This window comes from Urocitellus parryii, chromosome 1 (genome assembly GCF_045843805.1).
Source record: "Urocitellus parryii isolate mUroPar1 chromosome 1, mUroPar1.hap1, whole genome shotgun sequence".
NCBI lineage: Eukaryota > Metazoa > Chordata > Mammalia > Rodentia > Sciuridae > Urocitellus > Urocitellus parryii.
The window spans coordinates 207585004-207611213 of NC_135531.1; the positions used below are offsets into that span (position 1 = coordinate 207585004).

At 32.3% G+C, this 26210-nt stretch overlaps 1 protein-coding gene across 8 annotated transcripts in view; it reads right to left on the bottom strand.

The window, feature by feature from the left end:
• The window catches only part of Prpf40a (pre-mRNA processing factor 40A), a 55190-nt gene continuing 28980 nt past the window's right edge, over positions 1-26210 (bottom strand). For 2 of the 8 annotated variants that reach the window (XM_026387869.2, XM_026387849.2), the window contains exons 6-26: positions 24347-24457; positions 22849-22969; positions 22560-22613; positions 20801-20825; positions 19401-19772; positions 16368-16476; positions 15715-15779; positions 15145-15309; positions 14176-14284; positions 13126-13276; positions 11958-12091; positions 7455-7569; positions 7190-7281; positions 6965-7081; positions 6519-6656; positions 6100-6195; positions 3792-3878; positions 3612-3708; positions 3464-3525; positions 2399-2530; positions 1-1090 (exon numbers count right to left, since the gene is read on the bottom strand). In XM_026387869.2, the coding sequence (XP_026243654.2) occupies positions 998-1090; positions 2399-2530; positions 3464-3525; positions 3612-3708; positions 3792-3878; positions 6100-6195; positions 6519-6656; positions 6965-7081; positions 7190-7281; positions 7455-7569; positions 11958-12091; positions 13126-13276; positions 14176-14284; positions 15145-15309; positions 15715-15779; positions 16368-16476; positions 19401-19772; positions 20801-20825; positions 22560-22613; positions 22849-22969; positions 24347-24457 (2445 nt within the window). In that variant the 3' untranslated portion in view covers positions 1-997. Of the gene's footprint in view, positions 1091-2398; positions 2531-3463; positions 3526-3611; positions 3709-3791; positions 3879-6099; positions 6196-6518; positions 6657-6964; positions 7082-7189; positions 7294-7454; positions 7570-11957; positions 12092-13125; positions 13277-14175; positions 14285-15144; positions 15310-15714; positions 15780-16367; positions 16477-19400; positions 19773-20800; positions 20826-22559; positions 22614-22848; positions 22970-24346; positions 24458-26210 lie in introns of all 8 variants that reach the window. The other 6 variants (XM_026387860.2, XM_077802580.1, XM_026387879.2 and 3 more) reach the window with 3 other exon arrangements.

Genomic DNA, 26210 nt, shown 5'->3' on the forward strand with positions numbered 1-26210 from the left:
CACTAGAAGAGAAGGTTTAATAATTGATAAAAATGTACAAAAATATTCAAATCAGAAATGCTTTAGAATGTGTACCACGAAGTCAATACTTCTCAGTGAGTAGGGAAGGTAAAAGCCCTCCTCAATGGAAAAAAAAGAAGAGAGAGAGAAAGAAAACAAAAAAGAAAAAAAAATTGGATAAAAAAAAATCAAGACAGCTGTTAAAGAAAATGTTTTAAAGTCAACATTGATTTTTTTTTCTTTTTTGACAAGTATATTGCAACTATCACTTAAAGATTGGTGGCACATTCTTTAGTAGGTCCTTAAGGCAATATATTTAATCTAATTTACAATTTGATTCGATGTTAACTTTTTTAAACATCACCTCAAAATAGATGCTCAAAATAATGCCCTCACAATAGCCTTTTTAAAATGTCAGATGTTTCATAAAAAATAACGGTGGCTTTATTACAGCAGTGCTTACTGCACCACTAGAGTTAAGGGTCTACCAAGTTTCCATCAAAAACACCCATTTCTTACAAGCTCACCATAATAGATCACATTGGCTGTAACCAGTTGGGTAGTGCACAAAAAAGCAGATTTATTGGTTGCTGGTGCTTTTTTTTGTACTACGATATTATCAAAAAAATTGTCATATATCTTCAAAATCCAACTTCTAAAAGTAAATCAAATCACCTCATGACTTAAGACTTTAGAACAAAGTAGAGACATTTGCAGTTATCAGTAAATTGCCACCTTTAATCCATCCTGCAGTGCCCTATGAAAGGGTCACAGAAAGACAGTTATGACTGTAGGAAAATATGATTCTTGATACAGAATCAGAAGTTATTTTCAATTTCTTTTGCTTATATAAAGTCCACAATAACAATACTTAAATGCACTTTTTTTTTTTTCTGTGATACAATTAAAACCCAGTGTTATTTAAACTGAACTTAAAATAGAGTCCCTGGTCTGAATTAGACTTTAAATCATACTGTAAACATATATTTGGTATAATTTATTGATCATCATCCAGTTGCTCCAAAAGGGTTCTTCTGCGCTTTTCTAATTCACCTTCACTCAGTTCACTGCCAGAAGTATCCCAATTACCCTGAAAAGACATTGAACATAATTACAGATGTTAGTAGTCAGAAGATTATAAAGTAATAAACCTGTGAGAAAAGAATCAAGATTTATATGGATTCTCTTGCAAAGAAGCACACATTTTACAGGGTTAAAAGCCCATCAAATGGATCCATTAGTGGAAAAAACTTGAATTTTGAAACCAGAAGAACGATACACACTGGTTTTTTCTCTTCCCTTTTACGAAACTGAATGAGGCTTCTTGTTTCTTCTTATTAGAAAGCTATGTGCTTACATACTTGGTAATATATTTGCACAGATTTCTAGGTAGCACTCTATTACATTAAGGAAAGTATTATTATACTCTAAGATTCTACTGTTCAAACATACTACATTTACAAGCAGGGCAAGATTTAGACAAAATAAACAAAAACATGGCATTCTCAACACAACCTTTGCAGAGTGGGTAGACTTCACCCAACCTCTTTTAAAAATTGTTTAACCCACTGTTAAGAAAAAGTACTAACAGAGGAGGGTAGGATTTCATTCTTTACTATGGTTGTCATTAAGACTCACCTGTTGCATACAGATTTAAAAACCACCACAAAAAAACCCTGCTCTATATCAACTGGATCCGAATATCCAAAGGTAGAGAGGTAGGGACCAGGGCTAATCTACATGGTTAAGGATCTCTCTCCACTGATGATTCCTAGGCGTTAATTACCCTTGCGAAAGACATTTGTATAGGAAATTGGTGAAGCAAAGATTTGCATTATCATGTGCTCTGCCATTCACATTTACATTATGCATATATGAGAAACTAATTATGTAACATGATAATAAAGTCTATATTTGGCTTGTATTCTCTTTTTCTTTTGTGTTCACCCATTCCCCAATTCATATTTCTAAATGTTACTGCAATGCTACCTTTTGAAACTAGTAAAGGTGGAACGATGACAACTGTGGATATCCAAAGAATCCCTGCAGAGTCTATATTTTATATCCCTTAAACAAAAAGAAAAAAAAATCCTTAAAAATTGATCAGAAAACACCCACTGTCACTTATTAGTGAGAATGTACAAACCAGAGACCATATTCTTTCTTAGTGTAAATGTTAAAACTATAGTTACAGAATGCTGTTATTTTATAAAGGATATAAAATTTGGGACAGTCAAATCAGGTCATTCATGACGGTAAGTATTAGAAAACCTTTTGTAAGAAAAGCAGTTAACTGATATTGTTTCCCTCAATGGCAGCAAAACTGAAAGTCAATAGACTTCTTGAAACCACTTTTCTATTTTTGTAAATGTAAGAATAAAACAACCAAAATACTTACAGAATCTTTTCCAGTCTTTTTCTTAGGTGATTTGTGTTTTGATTCTGATCTTTGTCTAGTTCTATCTTTTTCACTTTCCCGATCTTTTTCTTTTTTATCCTTGTCTCGCTCAGCATCTGATTCTGGAGAGTCCTGTGTAAATAAAGTTACTTGTTTGTATTTTCATAGAGATGCCATTCTATCTTTTAAAAATCCACATACAGATAATATTTAACATGCACTCATAATATTAGTGTTCCTAGAGTGGGAAAATATAATTTGAATTGTTAACCTCAAGTGTTTGATAAAATTTCCCAAAGACTTATGGAAGGAGACAGTCTTTCCCATAAGTAGGATGACATTCTGATAATGGTAAAACACCACTAAAAAGAAGCCTCCCTACTACTACATAAATACAGGCGACATTTTTTTTTCTTCTGTTGTGCTAAGCATTGAACCTAGGGCTTCATATGTGCTAAGCAATCATGTACTTTTACCACTGAGCTACACCTCCAGCTCAGATATTCTATTTTCTTACCACTCCAATGTACTATCAGATACAGATATATTTTAGATATAAAATATTGCTGTTACCTTAGCTGTAAATGAAATTCTTTCCTTAAAATTACTGCTGTAAATGAGGGATTTCCTAAAATATAAGATTCATGCCAAGAATCTCTCTTAAATCAGATATGCACAAATTTATGTGAGCACCAATAAAAAATTTCCAATTCAATAAGTGATATCCTGTTGAATATATACCTAAAGATGAAGAACTATAATCACTGAAAAGTGGTTGTTTAAACGTTAAAATTTGTGTTTCTCAATAACAGTTGTTATAAACACACATACCCTCACTTTTGGGTCTGTCTTGAAGATTAAAGACAAGGGTAAGAATTCTGACACTGGCATGTGTATTTGTTTGAAAGTTTACCAAATGATTTTAATGTAAGGTTAACTACAAAAGTCTGTACACGCCTAAACTAGACTACAAAGGATTAGGTTGGGAGAAGGTTCTAATAGCCACTGATAAAGCTAAGAAAAACCAAAGCCTAGGTTGAATGTAAAAGCATGAATCTTGCTTACAGATTTATGTCTCCTCTTCTTGCTTTTCTTCTTATGCTTTTTTGATTTCTTATAACTTCTCTCTGAAGAGCATAAAAGGAAAAATAAAGTATAAGAATTTGAGGCAATAAAAGGGTCAATAATTTTGATCAATAACTAGAAATCTCACCAGACTCAGCACTAGAAGAATGTTCTGAAGCAGAACGGGACTCTGAACGCTGTCGTTTTTTCTTCGAATGACTGTCATCATCATCTGAATCTGACCCCTAAATAATACAAATAATCTAATTCACAATGATGCTACTAAATATTTTAGTACATTCAGGGTGCCATCTTTAAACTTCCTTACCGATCGGGAGCGGGAACGTTTCCTATGATGTTTTTTAGATTTCTTAGAATGTTTCTTGTTCTTCGAATGATGATGTTGACATTCATGCTACCAGGGTAGAAGAAAATTTCAAGAATTTACATTTGCTTTACATAGTGGATCATAAAGTCTTTTAGAAGTCACACAAAAACTTCTTAGATTGAAATGCCACATATATAGGATATAATCCCTGGAGATCATGCAAAGAATCATTAATCATTTTAACAGTTTCTGTTTTTTTTCTTACTCATGCTATACCCACTAATTTAGATATCTAAATAAAAAATGATCTTAAAAGTATTAGTAGTGAGAATAGGTTTTTTTAACATGGGGGGGGGGTGGAGTACCAGGGATTGAACTCTGGGAAACTTGGCCACTGAGCCACATCTTCAGCCCTGTTTTATATTTTACTTAGAGATAGAGTCTTCATTGAGTTTCTTAGCATCTTGCCCTTGCTGAGGGTGGCTTTGAATTTGTGATTCTCCTTCTCAGTCTCCTAAACTGCTGGGATTACAGGTATGCGACACTGCGTTTGGCAGTAAGAACAATTTTAACAAGAATGAAAATGTTAGGAGGGAAAATTGATACAATCTAGAAAGGTATAATATGAAGAATAGTCCCAACTGCTTTCAATAACAATGAAATAATGAAAAATAGTGACATTCAGACTTTTTTTTTTTAATTCTTTTTTAAGAATCTGGCTTTGTCTAACAAGTTATGCAAGGCACTAAGATAAAGAATAACCTCAGAGACACACTTGAAAGGGGAAGTATTGCAGTAAAAGCTTCTTGATCCTAAACATGTGTATGGCTATGGAAATGGACTGTTTCAACCACTTAAGTGGAAACACAGAATCTGCCTCAGAAAAAAAAAAACCCTTATCCTCTTGTCTCAATGAATGTAACCTTTCTTTTCTACCTCAAGGCCCAAATTAAAAATCTGAATGTGTTTAGCCTTTCTCTATGTACTATCTTTAGCTCCATTTACCAAGTCATTAACTTATCCCCAGCACAAAATGAAAAAAATATAGTTGGAGATTCTTGAGTTGGGGAAAAACAGATCCATTATCTAGATTGGAGCATTTCAAAATTCACAATATAAGCAGGGTGCAATGGCACATGCCTGTAATCCCAGCAATTTGTGAGGCCAAGGTAGGAGGACTGCAAATTCAAAGCCTGCCTCAGCAACTTAGTGTGACCTTGTCTCAAAAAATAAAAAGTGGTAAAGGGACGCTGGATTAAATCCCTGGTACTGAGGCAGGGTGGGGAGTGGAAAATTCAAAGTACATTCTAATGCTTGGTAATCTGGCTAAAAATTAAGATTCACAAGTGGAATTTCTATGTGATTGGGTCTGGTGTCTGTATTTCTAAGAAATTCCTAGATAATTCAGATGCCATTGGTCTAAACTAAGGGTAGAAGAGAGCTCAAAGGCAATAGGAACAGATACAAAGGCAGCTGTGAAACAATATGTGCTACATGAGTACATAGTAGCAGAAGAAACTGTTAACACTGACATTAATCAATAATAATAAATCCAAAGAGGTAGTAAACAGACAAGTAATCTTTGTGCAGGATTACAATGCTAACATTACAATTATGAATTTGTACAATCTTTTGGTTTGTTGCAAAGTATTAGCATATTAAGAGAACTTGTTGAAAACATTGACCCTGGAGCCAAAAAGCTTGTACCGGAATCCTTTCCCTGAAAGGTACTTCATATTTCACTTTGCCTTGGTTTACTGATCTGTAACTTCATAAGTTTTTATTTGAACACTGCTTAACAGCATGAATATTATTTTTGAATCATTATCAATTGAGCATATTTACAAGTGACTACCTGAAACCTTCATCGAAGCCTGCATATTATTCGACTAAAGGAACATTTTCATTATGCACTTTAATAAAACTATTTGCTCCATTTTTTTCCGGAGAAATTCTCTGGGTTTTCTGTACATCCAATGAAGTATATAATGCCTGAAACATCCTTAAAATAGGTTTTTTTTTAATTGCTTTATAACAAAATTTTAAGTTTTAAGTTTACTAGTCAATCAATGAATTTCTGAAAACTATTAAAAAAATATACATTCTTTACACACAACTCTGGATATTCCCGTGAAAACTTGCAGCTTATTTCACTTTAAAACTTTCCACAGAAATAAAACATTCCCTAAACTTCCTATATTTGACAAAAGCAAGTAAATGTTAAGAAATATATTTTGATCATTCAAAAATTTTAAAAATTTTGTATGTTTTGTAGTATTTCATTCAGTTATGAGAATAATAAAATTACCTCAAGCACATGCATAAAATCTTTAAATATTCTTTTCCTTTCAGACTCTAGAGTAATGTCTTCAAATGCTGGCTCTTTTACAAATCTCTCCCGGATCTGAAAAAAATCAGTAATGTGATAAACATATGAATGCCAAGGAAAAGTATACCAGTATTCTTTTGAAAAAGAAATCAAATTAACAAGTAAAAACTGTGATAAGCTCATCCTCTAAAAGTGTACTTATTGTTTTCTTCAAAAGTCCAAATCATTAATATTCATAAATGTAGAGTCACAGCTGACTTAATAAATGTTTTATATACTCTATAAATTTACCTTATTATTTGGCTTTAAAAGGGAAAATGATTAAAATATTTTTATGTTCATTTTTAAAAAAAAAAAAAAAAATAAAAACAAACAAGAAAATTTCCAAGTACACATACATCTTCCCAGACAGCATCCAACTCTATTGGAGGAGTAGCTTGTTTCAGCATGCTCTTGAATGCAGATTCTTTTCGTTTCATCTTCCGAGCCTCCTCTTTTTCTCTTTCACGTTCACGGGCTTCTGCCTTTTCTAGTAACTATTAGAAAATTGTATTTAATCAGTTATAATAGTATGATTATTACTAGTGTTATCTGAAATTCACTGTTCTAATTTAGAAGTATTCTTACATCATTCCTATGGACTAATTTATCTACAACATTAATTTAAGCAGAGCAAGCTTGCCATAATCTTTCATCACATACATTATTTGTTTTACTTTGCCCTACTGTATAAAATCCTATTTACATCCTCATATCAACAGCCTACTATTCAAATAAGTTTTAGCTAAATATGATAAAAACTGCACTACAAAACTAGTTATGTGTGACAGTTAAAATTACTTACACTATTGAAAGCCAACTTGATATTTCCAGCATCTAATGTAGTCGACCTTTTAGTTGAACTGATTATTGCCACAAAGTCTTCAAAAGTAGTATTTACTTCAACTACAAATCCTTTGTCCTAAAACCCAGAAACCTTGTTATAAAATAACACAAAATCACAGGAATACAGTAATAATTTGTAAAATGGACTACAGGTTAATAGTCAAGAATAAGTATGTTTATTTACCTTTAGAATGTCTTTTATTATCTTTTTTTCATCATGATAACGTGCTTTAAGATCCTCAACATAAAACTTGAAAAGATCAAGTGCAGTTGATCCTAATGAAAAAACTAAAGAAGTCAAAAGCTAGCTCTAACCAAAGAGCTGCAATTACTTTTTTGTTTATAAAACAAAAATAAAATAAAGCACCCTTTACCCAACATAACCACCTTCCCTTGGGCCCATTCCAACTACTTTTGAAACTACAAGTTTGTAAAGTAAAGAATCTTACCAGGCTGACCAAGCATATTAGTGAATCGAATATCAGAACTAATAGTTGGATACAATTCCATCCAAGATGACATAGAATGAAGCTGTCCATGTTCATGCAATTCATCTAAAAATATCTGGGGAAAAACAATCATATTTTAAAAGTTATCTTTATGTACATTAGACATACAAGTGCAATACAAAAATACACATTAAAAACTTAGCAATATTTAAAACTATTCCATTAATGCTATCTCAAACATGTTTTTAGGTACAAAAACATTTGTTATTCGATGAAAGTAAAAACTACTTTCACACACACAATTATCCTTCAGGAAAAAAGTAACTTTAATATTACATTTTCTTTCTAGGCTTTATTTTCTGGTCCCTCAAGATAAAATATCATTTTTGGTGGTTTAAAACACACACACACACACACACACATTTGTGTGTGTGTGTGTGTGTGTGTGTGTGAGAGAGAGAGAGAGACACACACCTTAACTTAAAATAATTGATATTACCTATCTAAAGTAATGAAGCTAAAGAATAAATATGCATATTTCTTTTCAAATATACTTTTTGTATTTAGTGGCTAGTTTGTTCTGGGTATTTATTTATTTTTTAACAAATGCAGGATCTATCAGCTATCAGGAGAATGTACAATTTTCCCAAAGTACTTTGGAAAACTAGACTCAGTAGGTCCTGATGCAGGTTTTGCCAATTTGCATTGTGATAATTTCCCAGATGATATTAATTCTATGCATCTGGAGACCTTAATTTGAAGATCACTGCTCTATCTTAAAACTCTATCTTGGCTTCATACTTCTGAGACACTACACATTTCCTTGGTCCTCCCTTAAAATTTCTCGTCAATCTTTTCTACACTTGATGTAAATTCAGAGACCAAGGGTTTTTTTTTTTGTTTTTGTTGTTTTTTTTTTTTTTTTGCTCTAATTAGTTATACATGACAGTAGAATGCATTTTGACTACATCATACATAAATGGAGTATAACTTCTCATTTGTTTGGTTGTACATGATGCAGAATTACACAGGTCATAAAACCATAAATGTACCTAATAATGTCCAATTCATTCTACTATCATTCCTATCCTCATGCTCCCTCCCCTCACTTCATTCCCATCTGTTTAGTCCAAAATACTATTATTCTCCCCCAACCTTATTGTGAATTAGCATCCGAGTATCAGAGAAAGCATTGGGCCTTTGGTTCTTTGGAATTGGCTTACTTCACTTAGCATGTTAGTCTTCAGCAGTTCCATCCATTTACCAGCAAATGCCATAATTTCATCCTTAAGGCTGAATAATATCCCATAGTATATATATACCAGTTTCTTTATCTATTCATCTGTTGAAGGGCATCCAGGTTGTTTCCATAACTTGGCTATTGTGAGTTGAGCTGCTATGAACACTGATGTGGCTATGCCACTGTAGTATGCCAATTTTAAGTCCTTTAGGTATAAACCTAAGAATGGGATAACTGAATCAAATGGTGGTTCCATTCCAAGTTCTCTGAGGAATCTCCATATTGCTTTCCATAATGGTTGTAGTGATTTGCAGTCCCACCAGCAATGTATGAGTGTACCTTTTCCCCATATCCTAACCAACATTTATTGTTACTTGTCTTCTTGATGATTGCCATTCTGACTGGAGTGAGATGAAATCTCATTGTAGTTAATTGATAGAGATGTTGAACATTTTCTTCATATATTTGTTGATTGATTGTACTTCTACTTCTGTAAGATGTCTGTCCAGGTCCTTTGGCCATTTATTGATTAGGTTATTTTTTTTTTTCGATGCTGAGTTTTTAAAATTCTTTGTATATCCTGGAGATTAATGCTCTATGTGAGATATGTGTGGTAAAGACTTTTTCCCATTCTGTAGGCTCTCTCTTCATGTTATTGTTTCCTTTGCTGTGAAGCAGCTTTTTAGTGATATTCATCCCATTTATTGATTCTCGATTTTACTTCTTGCACTTTAGGAGTCTGGTTAAGGAAGTCAGTCCCTAGTCGACATGTTGAAGATTTGTGCCTACCTTTTCTTCTATCAGGAGCAGGCACTGTGTTCTAGTCCTTAAGTCTATTATCCACTTTGAGTTGATTTTTGTGCAGGGTGAGAGAGAGGGGTTTAGTTTAATTTCATTTGTTACATATGTATTTCTAGTTTTCCTAGTACCATTTGTTAAAGAGGCTATCTTTTTTTCAATTATGTTTTGGCTCCTTCGTCTAGTATGAGAAAACTGTATTTATGTGGATTTGTCTCTGTGTCTTCTATTCTGTACCAATGCTTTATGTATTGGTTTTGGTGACAATACCATGCAATTAAAAACAAATAAACAAACAAAAAAAAACTATGGCTCTGTAAGTACTGGTATTGTGATGCCTCCTGATTCACTTTTCTTCCTAAGGACTGCTTTGGTTATTTTGGGTCTCTTATTTTTCCAAATTAATTTAATGATTGCTTTTTCTATTTTTATGAAGAATGTCACTGGGATTTTAATAAAAATTGCATTCAATCTGTATAATGCTTTTGGTAGTATGGCCATTTTGACAATGTTCATTCTGGCTATCCAAGAGCATGGGAGATCTTTCAATCTTCTAAGGTCTTCTTCAATTTCTTTCTTTAGTGTTCTGTAGTTTTCACTGTAGAGGTCATTCACCTCTTTTGTTAGACTGATTCCCAAGTAATTTTTTTTTTTCTTTATTGAGGCTATAGTGACTGGGATAGTTTTCCTAATTTCTCTTTCAGTGGATACATCACTGATGTATAAGAACATATTTATGGGTGTTAATTTTTGTATTCTGCTACATTGCTGGATTCATTTATTAGTTCTAGAATGTCAAATACCAGTTTTAAGACTTAAAAAACAAAAACAAAACAAATCCCCACAAAACCTGCCTTAGTTGGTCATAGATGTGGTAAACATTTATTATTACCTGATTGGACAATGAGTATTCAATTAAAAAAAGTTATCCTCAAAAACATTACTGAAAACTTTCTTTTCATTTATGTTCTTTTGTTGTAAATGCTAATTTTCTCTTTTGATTCATTTTCCTGAAGTTCTAAATACACTTTAGAAGGTTAGAATAGCATATAAATTACTGGGCTGATAATCTCAAGGATCTATATCAATATATCCTTTAACACCAGTTATACTATGAGTAATCACAAACCAAGCCAGATATATATCAATCCGATTTCAATCCACATTTTAGACGTAAAAGATCCATTGAGCCTTTGCATGAGAATTTCTTCCTCATAGTCTCCAGCCCCAGTATGATAGTCTGTATTATATTCTCACATTTTCTGTGTCCAAGATTTCCATTTAATTTTCATATGTCCTTATTTTTAAAATCACTACATACTTTAAATCTTCATATCGGACACTAAAGGGCAATGGTTGTAGTGTAACAGTCCTCTTAAAAATCTCTTCTCAGAATGGGGATATAGCTCAGTTGGTAGAGTGCTTGCCTTGCATGCACAATGGCCTGGGTTCTAATTCCCAGCAAAACACACACACACACACACACGCACACATATATTTGTTCTCCTTTTCTTTCTGGTCACACAACTGCTTATCTAAAAACAAGGTTTTCTAGCCTCTTCAATAGTGATCTGTGACCATCTTAGTAAATTCTCAAGAATTGAATAGGAATGAAATCAATTAATGCTTCCACACCTCTGGCTTTATAAAGATCTACCATTTCAATTTTTTTCCAAGCTAAAATGTGATTATAAGGACACATTTCAGTCAGGGCTACTGTGACAGGGCAGTGGAATTTCAAAATGCAATATTTCAGACTCCCTTACAGACATATTGAATCAAATTCCTGGGGTAAGGCCCAATAATCTGTGGTTTTAAGAGTCTCCCAAAAGATCTTCTAGAAAACCACCAAGATAAAGGAAATTATCAGCATAACAACTTTGTATTATTTATGATTATTTATTATTTAGTCCTTATTCCATAGGACTAAAATTCATGCTGTTGGCAATAACACTGTAGATTGTCAGTGGGGAAAACTTTTCTGAAAGCCCTCTAGGTGATTCTATGATGCACTAAGTGTTGAGCGTCACTGCCCTATTGCCTGTATTTGCACTCGCCAAATGCCTTGCCCTAAATCAGATTATTATTGCAAGAAACTATCTACTTAAACCATTATTACTAAGCACTTATCCCAATATAGTGATTAATGAAAGAGCCTGTAATCAAAACTGTGTATTCTAAGTGTAGCTTCACTATTCAGTAAATGCTGAATTTTCCCCCAATAAAAATCTTAGCTATCAACGCTCACCTTACATAACAGCCTTCCACATTCCCTTGCCTAAAATGGCTATTAATGCAGCTATCTAATTGTTGAAGTTAAAGAATTAAGTGTGTAGAATTCGACACAAAGACTAAGCCAATGATCTGGGAACAGGTGTCTCAAACATTGATACATTGTTTGTATCAATGTTCTAGCCCCATAACCATATTATAAAACTAAGTTAGAGAAGAAATTTTTCCACTACCTGAAAAGATTCCCTATTTTTACGCTGTCGTCTTCTTTCTCTTAGCAAACTCTTCTGTTTTTCTTCTTCTTCTTCCTTTTCTAGAGCTCGAATATGCTCTTCAAAGCAAATTAATGCATCTTCTTTGTCCATGTCTAAAGTGTTTTTCAGATAAAAATAAAAATTGCAAATTATAAGAAAAGCAGTTTAACTATTTAACACCCTACAAATTTAAAATTCACATTAAAAAATAACTTGTTTTTACAATCAAATATGATTTAACATTGTAATGAAAAGTTTCAAAGAGAATTTCAAAAAGAACTCTATTATTGTTATATTGTTTATTATAAAAAATGAAGATGAAATAGGACACCTAATGACAAAATTAATAAAAATAAAATAATTATGCAACACATGCCAGAAATTCCAAAATTACCCCACAAGCTTTTCTAGGAGCCGTGTCACTTTATCAACAGGGTACATTATAGGAAATAGGTCACAAGTTGATTTCATCACTGTGCGAACACCATAGAGTATACCTACACAAATTAAAGAAGACTACAACATCACTATGCAACTTAATTCTTTGGGATCACCACTGTTAACAAATATTATACAATGGGTGATTATACAAAACTCTAGGCCCTACCAAAAAATCAGTGAAGCATCATTTTCAGGCGGACGGAAGAAAGAGCTGTAATTTGAAAAGCAACTCAGTAATCCAGAAAAGGTACTTGATGAAACCAATTGTGAAAAAATTTTTGCTTTTTGTGAAACACTCAAGTTACTACCCTGGCTAGCATGGGTGAGGCCTTGGGTTCCATCCCCAGGACTACATGCACAAAAAAGTTATTATATCAACAAGACAGTATAAGTAAAACGGGGCAATTTGCATTCAAATGCCAAATTACACATAAAAAACTAAGTACAATTTCAAGTTTGACTCATGATTTGCATATTTCAAGAAGTCTTCTGTTAAAGGTAACTTAGATTATGAAAAAAAATTTATCTTAAATCACAAACTTAAATGTAAGGAAATATCACATTTGAATATAAATAAAACACTTTTTTTCAGTAACAGACAAACAATTCTTTAAAACTAAGTGATCTCATGTAAAAAGTGAGAATCATTTTTTGTTAATGCAGGACATTGTTTAAAAACAATTTTCTCATTACTGATTATTCTTACTCTGTAACTCCTCATCTTCTGCGAAAGTTGGATTATCCATTAGATACTGCTGTGCTTCAGACCAAGTTGTAGAATATGTTACATTAGCCATGTTGTCAAGTATGTTTTTTAATGCTTCCCAATTTCTTTTTCGCAACTGCTTTGCTTGTTCCTACAACAAATGTAAGAATAAACTTACTTAAGTTTAAAGTGATTGCAATTAATGAAGATTTCGTTTTATTCTGATGAATCACTTTCAAACATTATAAATTTGTTTTAAATAATGATACTACTTATTTTGCCAGTGTTCTTGTATATGTGCCTGGCTTGTACTTAACTGCAATTTTTTCACTTCTCTTCAAAATCAGAATTTGGGAGCCATGTTTTTATTTTTTAATCAACACTCCATAAACTTTCTTCCTACCACTATACATTAGAGACACAATCTATAACTAATGTTACTGTGGATGAGTCACATAGTGGTATAATGCTAAGGTCTTCACTGATCTTCAGATATGTTCAAAGTTGTAATAATACTGGCTTTTATGTATGTTTCCTAAAAACTGGATTATACAAAATTAATTAATACTGAATTAATTTAATACTAATTAATTTAATACTGAATTACCCCAATATTAAATAATGAAAAAGAAATGTATAAAGCAAGTGTTTTAAAACACTATCTTCCAAGTTCCGTTTAATAAAAACAACAGCAAATAATTGTCATTCTTTCAACAACCAAAAGAGAATTATAAGCAAGAAAACTGAGTACTTCTGAATGTGACAAGGCTAAAAAAAAAAAAGTTATTTTTCAATAAGGCAGGCAATTAATGGCAAGCAATCAATACCTACCTTGATTTCATCAGCACTTATAATGTCAGAGAAAGGGAGATAAAGAAGCTTATTTTTATGGGAGCAATCAATTCTATAATTAAATTTAACTTTTAATAACTAGATCTTTCACACTGCATAAAGTGAACAAACTACTTGACAGAATGGATATATAAAATGATATAATCTGAATGAAGAAACTTTTTTCTATAAATATATTAAATAAAGAATAAATAATACCTTTTCTTTTTTTGACAGAAAGAACAAAACATCTTCATAGATTTCAAGACGATCACGTTCTGATATTGCATTCCAGACTTCCATCTCTCCAAACATTTGTTCTGCCTTTCTATTCATTAAAAAAATGATATTTTTCATCATACTGTGAAAATTTTGAATCATTTTCATATTAATCTAAATTTAAACCCACTAAAATGAATGCTTTTCAATCTAAGTTCATAACTGTATATAACTTTTTTGATAATTAAGTGGATAGATAATAGCTTTTGGGCAATGTACTGTACTGTACACTGTCCTATATCACTTAGGGTGCTCATAAAAAGTTATTAGAAATTTGGTTAACACAGGAAATGTACCAACTTAAAAGAAATTACAGATGTTCACTCAGATTTTTCTGGAATACTGAGAAAAACAAAGAAGCATATAGGGAAAATAAGCTTACAAATTTATTGCAGAATTTTTTTTAAATACTTTTTTTAGTTGTAGTTAGATACAATACCTTTATTTATTTTTAAGTGGTGCTGAGGATGGAACCCAGCACCTCACACGTATTGGCAAGTGCTCTACCACTGAACTACAACCCCAGCCCTTATTGCAGAAATCTTAATACTGAATTACCCCAATATTAAATAATAAAGAAACATAAAATTGTGTATTCCTAACGTACAAATATAAAAAAATTCCATTTTTTATGAGTAAAATGTAATAAAGCTTGACTAGTAAATAAATTGAAGTAAAATGTGATAAAGCTTGAACCCAGTCATTCTTTCCCTTTTCTTCCATTCCTAAATGATAATTAAGGCTACAAGTTAAGATCCACAAAACTGATATATCTTGTACCTTATACAACTGCCACATTCAGTCATCTAACTTTATTGAACAGCATCTACTTTATCAGTTACTACACTGAGCAAAAATATAAAACAAACACTGTAGTAAACACATTCCATACATCATTAAGAATCTTACTTATATCTGGTTGTGGAAGTCATTTTCTCATGATTTTCAAGAAAACGCTGGAAGGATTCCTTAGCCTCTTTGTATTTTGATCTTGCTTCTTCTTTTTCCTCTTTCTCTGTCTGGACTTTATAGGCATTAAAGGCCTGCTTTTTCTCACTCAATTTTGCTAAAGCACTAAGTAATAGAAAAATACCATATAAGAGTAAATAAAAGGAGGAGAATCAAATTAATGCTTTGCTAAAACTACAATGCATTCACACATAAATTTAAAAAGTTCATAATTTCTCAAAGAGAAGAAATAATCCTAGAAAGTAATTTCTAGTTTTGAAATAACTCTAATTTAATTTGTAGCAGGGTGCTCAAATTTTATGACAAATCTTTTGGATTTTTGGTTCAAGAATGGATCCAAAAGCACACACATAAAGGTTTTTTTTGTTGTTGTTTAAAAAGTTGTACCATTTTTCAAAGCCCACCTCAACAACTTAGCAAGGCCCTAGGCAATTCTACCCAATTTTAATCTTAAATGTGGTAGTCCCACATTGCTCAAAGTGAAAAGTAAATGAAAAATTGAAGTATTACCTATATCGAGGATCATTAATGATCATTTTCATAGCTTGCTCCCATGAAGCATTGGATGGTACCCGCTGAAAACAGTGAAAAATGAAAATTTCTCATAAGTATAGAAAAGTCATACAACTAGGAACCAAGCCTAATATTCTTATAAATGTCAAGTACTACGTTTAAATTCAAAAGTTTCTTATTGAAGGAAAATTTGTGTAATACATCTAATCACCTATTGACTTACAAGAAAACTTTAACTGAAATTTAAACAAGGTACAATTTCTACTGGTGATAAAAAAATAAAAAATGATTACAAATAAATCTGATATTAAATATTGTGGTAGCTGGGCACAGTGGTGCATGCTTGTAAACCTAGAGACTCAATAGGCTGAGGCAGGAGAATTGAAATTTTGAGGCCAGCCTTAGCATCTTAGTGAAACCCAGTCTTAAAATAAGAAATTTTAAAAGCTTGGGAATATTGCTCAGTGGTAAAGCACCCCTAGGATCAATCCCCAGTACTGCAAACAAACAAACAAAAAAAACCACATTTAGTTTATTTTTAGTTACAACACTTCATGAGATTAGTATCTTCAATCAAGGCATCAAGGTGATTAAACTCCATGAACTAGGCAATTATTACATGTCACATAAGAAATCTATAATAAAAATACCTTTTCTTTCAATAATTCTTTAAATGCTTGCTTTGCTTCTTCTTTTGTATTCCAAGTATATGTTTTTTTCGCTGGTTGACTCTCTTCCTCCTCTTTTTTGGGAGTAAAACTGAAATGAAATTAAAATGTGATATTGATAACTGAATAAACCATATGCACCACTTAGACAAATTCCTTAATATTTAACAGATGAGTGAAAATTTGATAATTTTTGAATAAAGTCTCCTATAAGTATCCTGAAAACATACTTATCTAAAGACAGAGAAATAAAGGTAATTAATACTCAGTCCTCTGCATCCACAGATTTCTGTAATAATGTTCAGTTATCAATGCTGTACAAATACCAAATTAAAACATTTAATTGTGCTAAAACACTAGCTGCACTAGTCTATAATACTTTTTAATGGCATATTTAACTTATTCAATGGTTTTATAATTAGTGCCTTAATAACATGACATCTGGATAAGTGTGCATAAATTTTATGCTGAGGACAGATTAGTCTAAATCAATACTGGCAAACTATGATGCATTAGCCAAATCAAATCCACTATTAATTTTGGTAAATAGGATTTTACTAGGAAACAACCTGTAAACGAATGGTTATTAGTTTATATATCGGTAATGGTTGATTTTGTGTTATAACAGCAAAGTTGAGTCAAAGACTGTATAATGCAGAAACTCCAAAGATTTATCTTTTAATATTCTATGAAAAAATTGACTAAACACTGATCTCAAACAAAAGAAATGAAAATCAAGAATTATCAACTGTACTTATATGGGGGTCATTCTGAAATGAAAAAACTGTAAGTCTTACAATTTAGTCCTATGTGAAAATAAATGAATGCAGAAAAAAAAACAAAACTTTAAGTAAAATGCTTAGAGGAAGAGACACTAAAGTGCATATTAATAACAACAGAAAAATAAGTAAAATGCTTAGAGGAAGAAACACTAAAGTGGATATTAATAACAACAGAAAAATACAAACATGGTCTCTGAATTAAGCTGTCTCATTTTAGGAGATCTATTGTATTTTCAACTGTCAAAATACATTGTTAAAAGCCCAGTGAAAAAAGAACAGGTAGAAAAGATCTACTAAACAGTAATTAAAATCAAGTTTATTATAATGCTCAAGGCACTATAATGAGGTTCTGGAAAGAAAAAAGGCAGGAAATTGTTAATATTATAAAAAAGTAATTAATACTCAGTCCTCTGCATCCACAGATTCAACTAACCATGGATTGAATATATTTATGGAGAGTAAAAAAGTGTCTGTACTGAACATGTGCAGACTTGTTCTTTATCATCAGCCCCTCAAAAATATAATAATTAGTAATAATTACATTGTATTAGGTCCTATAAGTAATACAAGATGATTTAAAATTTATTGGAGCATGTACATTGGTTACATAAAAATAACACACCAACGTACATAAGGAAATTGAATATCTGGATTTTGGCATCCATGAAGGTCCCGAAATCAATCCCTCACAGATACTAAGAAATGACTATAATATGAAGACAAAAAGAATAAAGTTTAAATGTAAAAATATCCAAAAAAATGATAATCCAAAAAGCCTAAATGTCTATCAGTAGGTGTAACACTTAATTTCACTTTTTATTCCCAAAAATATACGATGCAGATTTCTTTTTCATCTTCTAAACATCAAAAAAAATAAAGCTATTTTTATTTGATGAACTAATATACAAGAAACAAAGAACACTTAGAATAAGAGGCAGAGAGGTAAAAGCAATACATTTTAAATATTAAGATACATAATCATGTTTTCATCATAAAATGATGGCTAATTTTTATACATATGTACCTCCTAGAAGAAGTTTAACTTCACTACTGTGTTAGAGTTTAGTCATATAAAATATCACTAGACCATAGGGTATGCAAGCACACCCAAGAACAGTTGGGCTTTAATAACTAAAAAGCTGTAATAATTTAGTCTAGTCAAGAGTGATATTAGAGTTTGCTTTCTGTCCTGCTGTAACCTTTTCTGTCTGTGTCTGCTTGGTTTTTGCCTACGTAGTAGAAAATAGTCACAATTTTATTTTAGTGTTTTCTTATTATTATGGCTAGGTTCATTTTAATATGCTTCCTGGACAACTGAATTTCTTTGTAAATTGCTTTATCTTATCTGTTATGTATTTTTCAACAAAACTATTCAGATTTTTTATTGTTACATACTCGTACATGCAAACAATGTAACAATATAATTTGACTGAGATCACTACCCTGCACCGCCCCCCCCCCCGCCAGCTCTTCCCAGTCACCCTTGGTTCCTTTTCCTCTATTCTAGGATCTCCTGTTGATTTTGTAATATTTGTACTATTAACATGTATTTGTAGGAATCCGAAAAACCAATACCACCAAATAAGAAGAAACAAAACAACTTTAGCACTAATCTATTTGGCAGGGCTTCTATAGCTGATTTCTTTGTTTAACATGAAATATTTTCCTTACAGTGCTGTGCTGAGAAGTAAGAGAACAAGGCAATAGGAAGGGGGCGGGGGGAAACCCAACCAATCATTCTGATACCATTTACTAAAATGCTAGTATTATGTTAAACAAGGATTTTGCATTGATTTTGATTTCAAATACTACATACAAATGCTTGGATTCTTTGAATTTGTATCTCACCCTATTAGCTCACTTCCTAAAACTTCAGGGGACTAATTTTACAATAGTTTGGTGGCATGACACACCCAAAATTCAGTCTCAATATTTATCAACTAATACCTTATGATTCTTAAAATTTTTTACTTAAAACATGGCCATGGACTTAACTGGTAATCTCTCTTTTTTTTTAAATATTTATTTATTTATTTATTTATTTATTAGTTTTCGGTGGACACAACATCTTTGTTTGTATGTGGTGCTGAGGATCGAACCCGGGCCGCACGCATGCCAGGCGAGCGCGTAGGCTACCGCTTGAGCCAAATCCCCAGCCCCATAGCCAAATCCCCAGCCCCGGTAATCTCTTATATTAAGTCTGGTATTGATTTTCAGAAATCATTACACTTACTCAGTTATAGTTTCTTGCTTAGATGTTTCTTCTCCAGTATTACTGGATACTTCAACACTCAGATCTTGAATAGCAGAGGTATTAGTAAGTTGTGCTTGTTCTTCAGTGGATATAGTTACTGTATTTTCATTATCTACAACAGTAGCAACAATGGAAGTAACTTCAGGTTCAGGAACAACTGGAACAGTTCCCACAGTATTAGTAGTAGAAGTGGAAGAATTGGCATTGGCTGCAGCAGCAGCTGCCGCAGCTGCAGCTGCCGCTGCAACAACAGCAGCTGCTGCTTCGGCAGCAGCCATGGTGCTCATTGTGGTGGGAATTTCTGTTGTAGGAACTGGGGCTGTTGATGTTGTGGTGCACTCTTCTTGCTTGCTACATATTAAAAAAAGAGAAAACTGGTCATTTTATTACTGTGAGTACAAAGCTAAATAAAGCCAGTTTTTAAATTATTATAACATCAAGTGAACAAGAGAAATGACTGAAGGGCCCTAAAAACCAGTAATACAATAGTAAGGCATTCTACTAGATTAAAACCACAGAATGACACAGTCTTAATTTCGTCTCTGAAAGCTTATATTCTGAAATAGTATCTCACTATTGTTGAGATATATCTGAACTAGCCTTGACCTAGTAGGCTTACGTGATCCTCCTGCCTCAGACTCCACAGTACTGCTGGGACTCCAAATGTTCGCCACCATGCCTAGAAACTACTGCATTACTTTAATTCATTAAACAATTCATCATGTATAAAGGCATTCATGCAAGAGTTCCATTTTCCAAATGCTTAATATTATTTTATAAAATGCCCAATTAACTAGATTCTAGTATACCATAAAATCTGACCTCCATTATAAATTTCTGTAAGAACTTTATATTTTCTTCATTTCACTTATTAAAAGCAAACTGTGCAATGGAGGAAATAATAAGTACAATATGTTATCCACTTCCAAATGAACTCAAACCACATTTTAGACCTTTCGTGATACTGAAGATTGAATCCAGGGGTGAGTTACATTCTCAGCTCTACTGCTCCCTTTATTAAAATTTTGAGACAGGGTTTTGCTAAACTGTCAAGACTGGCTTTGAATTCCCCTGCCTCAGTCTCCTGATTCACTGAGATTACAGGTATAAGTCTCTGTGCTGGCTCTAAAATAGTCTTCAAAATTCCTGAAAGATGCAGTTCAAGTTAAAACACTGTATAACAAAGCATAAACTTGAATAAATATCCCTCTTCCTAAATATACTTCTAACTTCCCTTCTACAAAGTCTTCCAAAGACATCAAACTATCAGGCCTAACATGATAAATAATACTTATATTGTAAAGCAAGCTGAGAACTAAAACAAGAATATGATAGGAGAGACCCAATTTGTAAATACACTTATTTTCAAAATTGCTCACCTGCTTTCTTCAGCTTTGATCATGGCTATTAAAAAGAAAAAAGAAAAGTTAACTACTACATATTTTTAAAATATAATCTCAGAGAACAAACTTTACAAAAGAGAAAAGTGTAATAAAACAGGATTTAATTTACCATCTGAAAAAATAAAAATTTAAAAATCACTTTTACAGAGCAAATGCTTGTTCCAGTTTCAGAACAACAATAATGAAAACAAATTTTGAAAAGAGCAGTTATTAGGAGAGCTTACACTCTGCTGCTATTTTCCCAAATGCTGTTGGACTTGCAACAAATCCCTGACAATTTTCATAATTCTGGAATACAATAGTAGATTCCCCCAATCATTAAACTAGTTTGACTTTTTACAAAAGACAACTAAATCCAAAATGAAATCAAACTTATGAAATTCCAGCATATTTTTTATACTAGCATTGACAAGTAGATACCTAGCTATGCACACCAACTATCTGTAGTAGGGTTATATGACAAATGAGCTTGATACTTCATAAATGGAAATCTATCCATCTACAACATTACTATTAAGCAATATTAGTATAGGTAAATTAAACTAAGCTTTAAAAATTTTATTTTTCATTCTAGTTGATTTTTTTTTTTTTTTTTTTAACCAGAGATTGAACTCAGGGGCACTTGACCACTGAACCACATCCCCAGTCCTGTTTTGTATTTTATTTAGAGACAGGGTCTCACTGAGTTTCTTGCTTAGCTCCTCACTTTTGATGAAGCTGGCTTTGAACTCATTGTCCTTCTGCCTTAGCCTCCTAAACTGCTGGGATTACAGTCATGTGCCACTGTGCCCAGCTGAAGTCAATTTTTAATTTGGTAATAACAAAGGTTAGTCCATCACTATGGAATGAGGTGCACCATGTAAGTGATGATATATGTGTAATTGTTTCTGAAAACATTTTAAACACATATTGCCCTTTGAGGAAACCGTTTCTGAAAATCTGTTTAAGGATATCTGAGAAAATGTAATAAGGGTTATCATTGGAAATACCAATTAACATTTTCTGATACATAATTTCATATGACACTTGGAAAAGGTTAATGTACTTAAGACGATGTACATTTAACAAAATTTTCTATTCTTTTTTGTTCAGATGTCATTCCACATTGCTACCTACTTTACTATGATCTGTACCTTTTAGCCTCGTTTATAACACTAGAATCTATTACAAAGAAGAGTAAAGTAAGTAAATTCTAAATTCTTATTCATAACCTCTGTAATTCTAATTCTTGGGATTTATATTAGGTAGTAAGTATTCCTAGATATTCAGGGGCATTCTGAGTAGTTGAGTATATTGAAAAATTGTTCTATAAGTGAAATGTGATATTCAGTTTACCTTAATTCTTCCATAATAAACATTATCAATGCTATTTTACAATGATATGTTAAAATAACATCAGCATTAAAAGTAAATTGATATTAAAAGTTCTCAATTGTCTACTACAAAATGCTTAAATCACGTGTTCCATGTATGCACCAACATTCACAGTGGGATTTAGAAAGTTTGTTATGTGAGATCTTTGTTAAATTTTTCAAGACTAATGACTTTTAAAAAAAACCCAAAATATTTCTTTAAAAGCTACAAGCTCATTTATAATATAACCCTTAAATGAAAGGAATTCTTTTGAAATTAGAGATATTTCACTGCAGATTTATCCAATAATGGTTAGTGAACATTAGTGACATAATCTAAAATTGTTAAATATGACAGAAAATGAATTATCAAAGCAGCTCACCATGCAGGTTTGATTTTGTAATAAGACCTCCAGCAACAATGGTATTCTGGTATCCTAGTTTCAGTGGAATCAAATCAAATAAAAATCTATTTAAAATCTATAGAACTGACATCTACAGCAACAAGAAAATAAGAGCCCATAAAACTGTTATACCATTTAATATGTACTAATTATTTTATTTTAAAAAAAAAGGGTGGGGTCTTCGGTAAGGATTGTTTTACAATGAACGATATATGTATACATATATATGTAACAACTTTATATTAAATATTATTGTTTCATGTTTTACCTTCAAGATCCTCAAGTTCTTTAGGTTTAGCCCAGCGGGATTCTTTTGTTTGAGAATTATAATAGTAAGGTTTTCCAGAATCAGATTTGTATTCCTTCCAGGGGCATTTAGATAACAATTGCTAAAATGGGAAAAATAACTTTCAGATAATGCATTCAACATCACTGATCATTCCCATGACCATTTTCATTAAATATAATCAACCTCTGCAATTCTAAAACTTGCCACATGACAATAATAAGCTATCAATTATTGAATACTTGAAAACTGATGTTATTTGAATATATTATTTAATCTTTACAATATGCTACAAAATGCCACTATTATTCCAATTTATAGACTAGTACTCAGAAGAAAACAACCTGTTTACATTATTATCTACTAAGGAGCTGGGACAAGATTCAAAATCTGGCATACTCAAATTTCAAATTCTGTGTGTTCTTATATTTACATCCTAACATGGGTAAAAATTAGCATCCCTATTTAATAACCAAGGCATTTCAAAACTAATGCAGGCAGGAAAACCACACACCTTGGGGAAAAGAAAAATGTGATTTAGTCATGTTTAGATTTCAGTTTTTTAAAAATTCTGTAACGGAAGTAGAAGAAACCAAAAAAGAATATCAACAGCAAAGGAAAAAAATTTAACTACAACTGCAAGTGCCAGACTGGCTCTTGTTTATTAGCACTCCAGAGTTTCTAATTAAATCACATGTAATATGGTTACTCAGTTTATTCCTTCAATCTTGACTCTTACTGCTGTCTCTGTATATTATAAATAATAAAAAAATGAAATACACATTTCAGGGCCATTTTCGGCAAAACAAAAATTTACCGCTCCAAGGACATGAAGTGTTTGTGGGTAATTTGATTTCATCTCCATTACCTCAACTCCTCTGAAAATTTTTAAGAACTCTACTGTAGAGCCGGGTGCAGTGGTGTACACCTGTAATCCCAGAGGCACGGGAGGCTGAGACACTTGGAGTTCGAGTTCAAAGCCAGCCTTAGTAATGGTGAGGCACTAAGCAATGCAGTGAGACCCTGTCTCTAATTAAAATACAAAAATAGTGCTGGGGATGTGGCTCAGTGGTCGAGTACCCCTGAGTTCAATCCCTCGTACCAAAAAAACCCTAAAAAACTCAGTAGAAATCATTCAAAATCACTTTGATTTTATTACGAAAAGGAAGAAAATTTTAAATATTGACTAAGAAAATAAAGGGAAAAGAAAAAAACAGCCTTCGCCCAATTCCAATTTATTGTCTGAATCACCTTTCTAAATAAAGGCAAAATTATTATATAAAAAGGATTTTTTTTTGGCTCTTCTTGTTGATTTGTGTGACTGTATTAAAAACCCTCTTTTTTGAGTGCCTTTACAGACCATCTTATACAAATGGTATTCCTCGTTGGATAGCCAAATGCAAAATTCTAAAAAAACACATGTCCCAGTCTACTTAACAGTAGACTACTTAAAAGTTTGATTCTATGCCTCAAACTTTACCTCAGCTGGTGTTTTAAGATCATCTGGCTTTTCCCATGTAGACTGTTTTGTTTCAGTATTGTAGTAGTAAGTCCTTCCATCAGGGGATTTATGTTCAGTCCACATTGATTTCTGAAGGAAAAAAATTACAAAAGATGAAGATTATGTATAATGCCACTGACAGTGATATAAGTATGCATTATTAGTTTCAAGGCAATGAATTAAGTACCAATTAAAAGTTTTGAATGGGAAAATTCAGTGTAAGTCATTATTAAATCTGTCCAAGAAAGTAGAGAGAAAACTGAAAACCAGAATATCTTAAAAGTACTTCAAAAGCAGCACATATTAATTAAGGTTTTAGGATCTCTCTCTTCCACCAGAATTACAAATATACAACAACTAAGAACAGTAACATTTAAACTGCTGAATATAAGACAATTCTTGAGCAATACAAATCTATGTCTTTTCAAAGAGTAAATGAAGTACATGCTATTTTAAATAAGTGGATTGGTCATATTTTCTACTCTGAGAAAAAACACACCAACTTGAATAGAAATTTTAATGGGTATGCCACAAGGACACAGTTCTCAAAATTGGAAAAAAAGATTGTTAAATTCTGATTGTCATCCAAAAGCCAATCAATAAGATGAAATTTCACAGGGATAAAATTGAACCCAAATGCCACAAAACCATAAGATGGGCGAGATAAAATTTTATCTGAAACTTTAAAATAGAATATAAATCTACTTTTTATAAGGGGTCAAAGAGAATTACTAATAACCTGCTAAAATTAGCTAATGAAAACTCAATAATTAATACACTTTGATCAAAAAGTTTTACAAGTTATCATGAATGAATGAATGATTGCATGCTATCAAAAGAAGTGGCTCCACTTCTGGACACCAGATTTTTCAAATGGTATAACAAATCTGATCTCAACGAAGGAGGGATATCAAGATAGTATTTATTTTTTTAAATCTAAAACATTATTATACATTCCCCTAAGAAACAAAAAGAAAATCATTCACATTATCACATGCTGGTTTTGTCTATCAGATTTTACTTAAAACTTATTGAAAGACTGATTCTTATCACTTTTATGCATACATAAAAAGGAAAACAGGCAAAATAGTTAGAGATATTCCTTTAATCTTCTTCACCGAAGGACCACAGTTAAATCAGCTGCTGAGGTTCATTATATACAAAACAGTACCATCCTGTGGCATCAAGAGTATGGTAATTATCCATTTTTAAAATTTATTTAGTTATTTATTTTTGGTACCAAGGATTGAACCCAGGAGCAATTAACCACTGAGCCCCATCTCCAGCCCTTTTCATTTTGAAACAGAGACTTAAGTTGTTTAACTTAAGTTGTTTCTACGCGGCAGAAGCTGGCTCTTAACATGTGATCCTCCTGCCTCAGCATCCCAAGCCCCTGGGATTACAGGTATGTGGCACCATGCCTGGCTACCTACCTCTTTCAAAAAATTATAAGTGAAAAACACTGGTACTGATTCTTAGCCTTCTTTTGTATATATAAAAAACTCACAGCCCCCTTCGCTGCAATCAATTTTATTAAGAGCTGACTGACTTAATCTTTGCTCTGAGAATGTGGCTGAACACATGTGATATACAGCTTTTCCAATTTTATTGCCCATAATCATTTTATTTTTAGCTGAGAGTATTGTACCATTACTTTTAGATTTTCTTACAGACCACTGACATCCACTCTCAATGTTGGCATTTTTGCTGTTCACTCACACACCTGGTCAAAACTGCTACCTAGATGATGGAGGTCATAAGACAGCCTGGATTATATCATGCATCATAATTTCACAGGTTTGAAAGAGTACAATGAAATATGCTAACTGAAAATTAGATGATT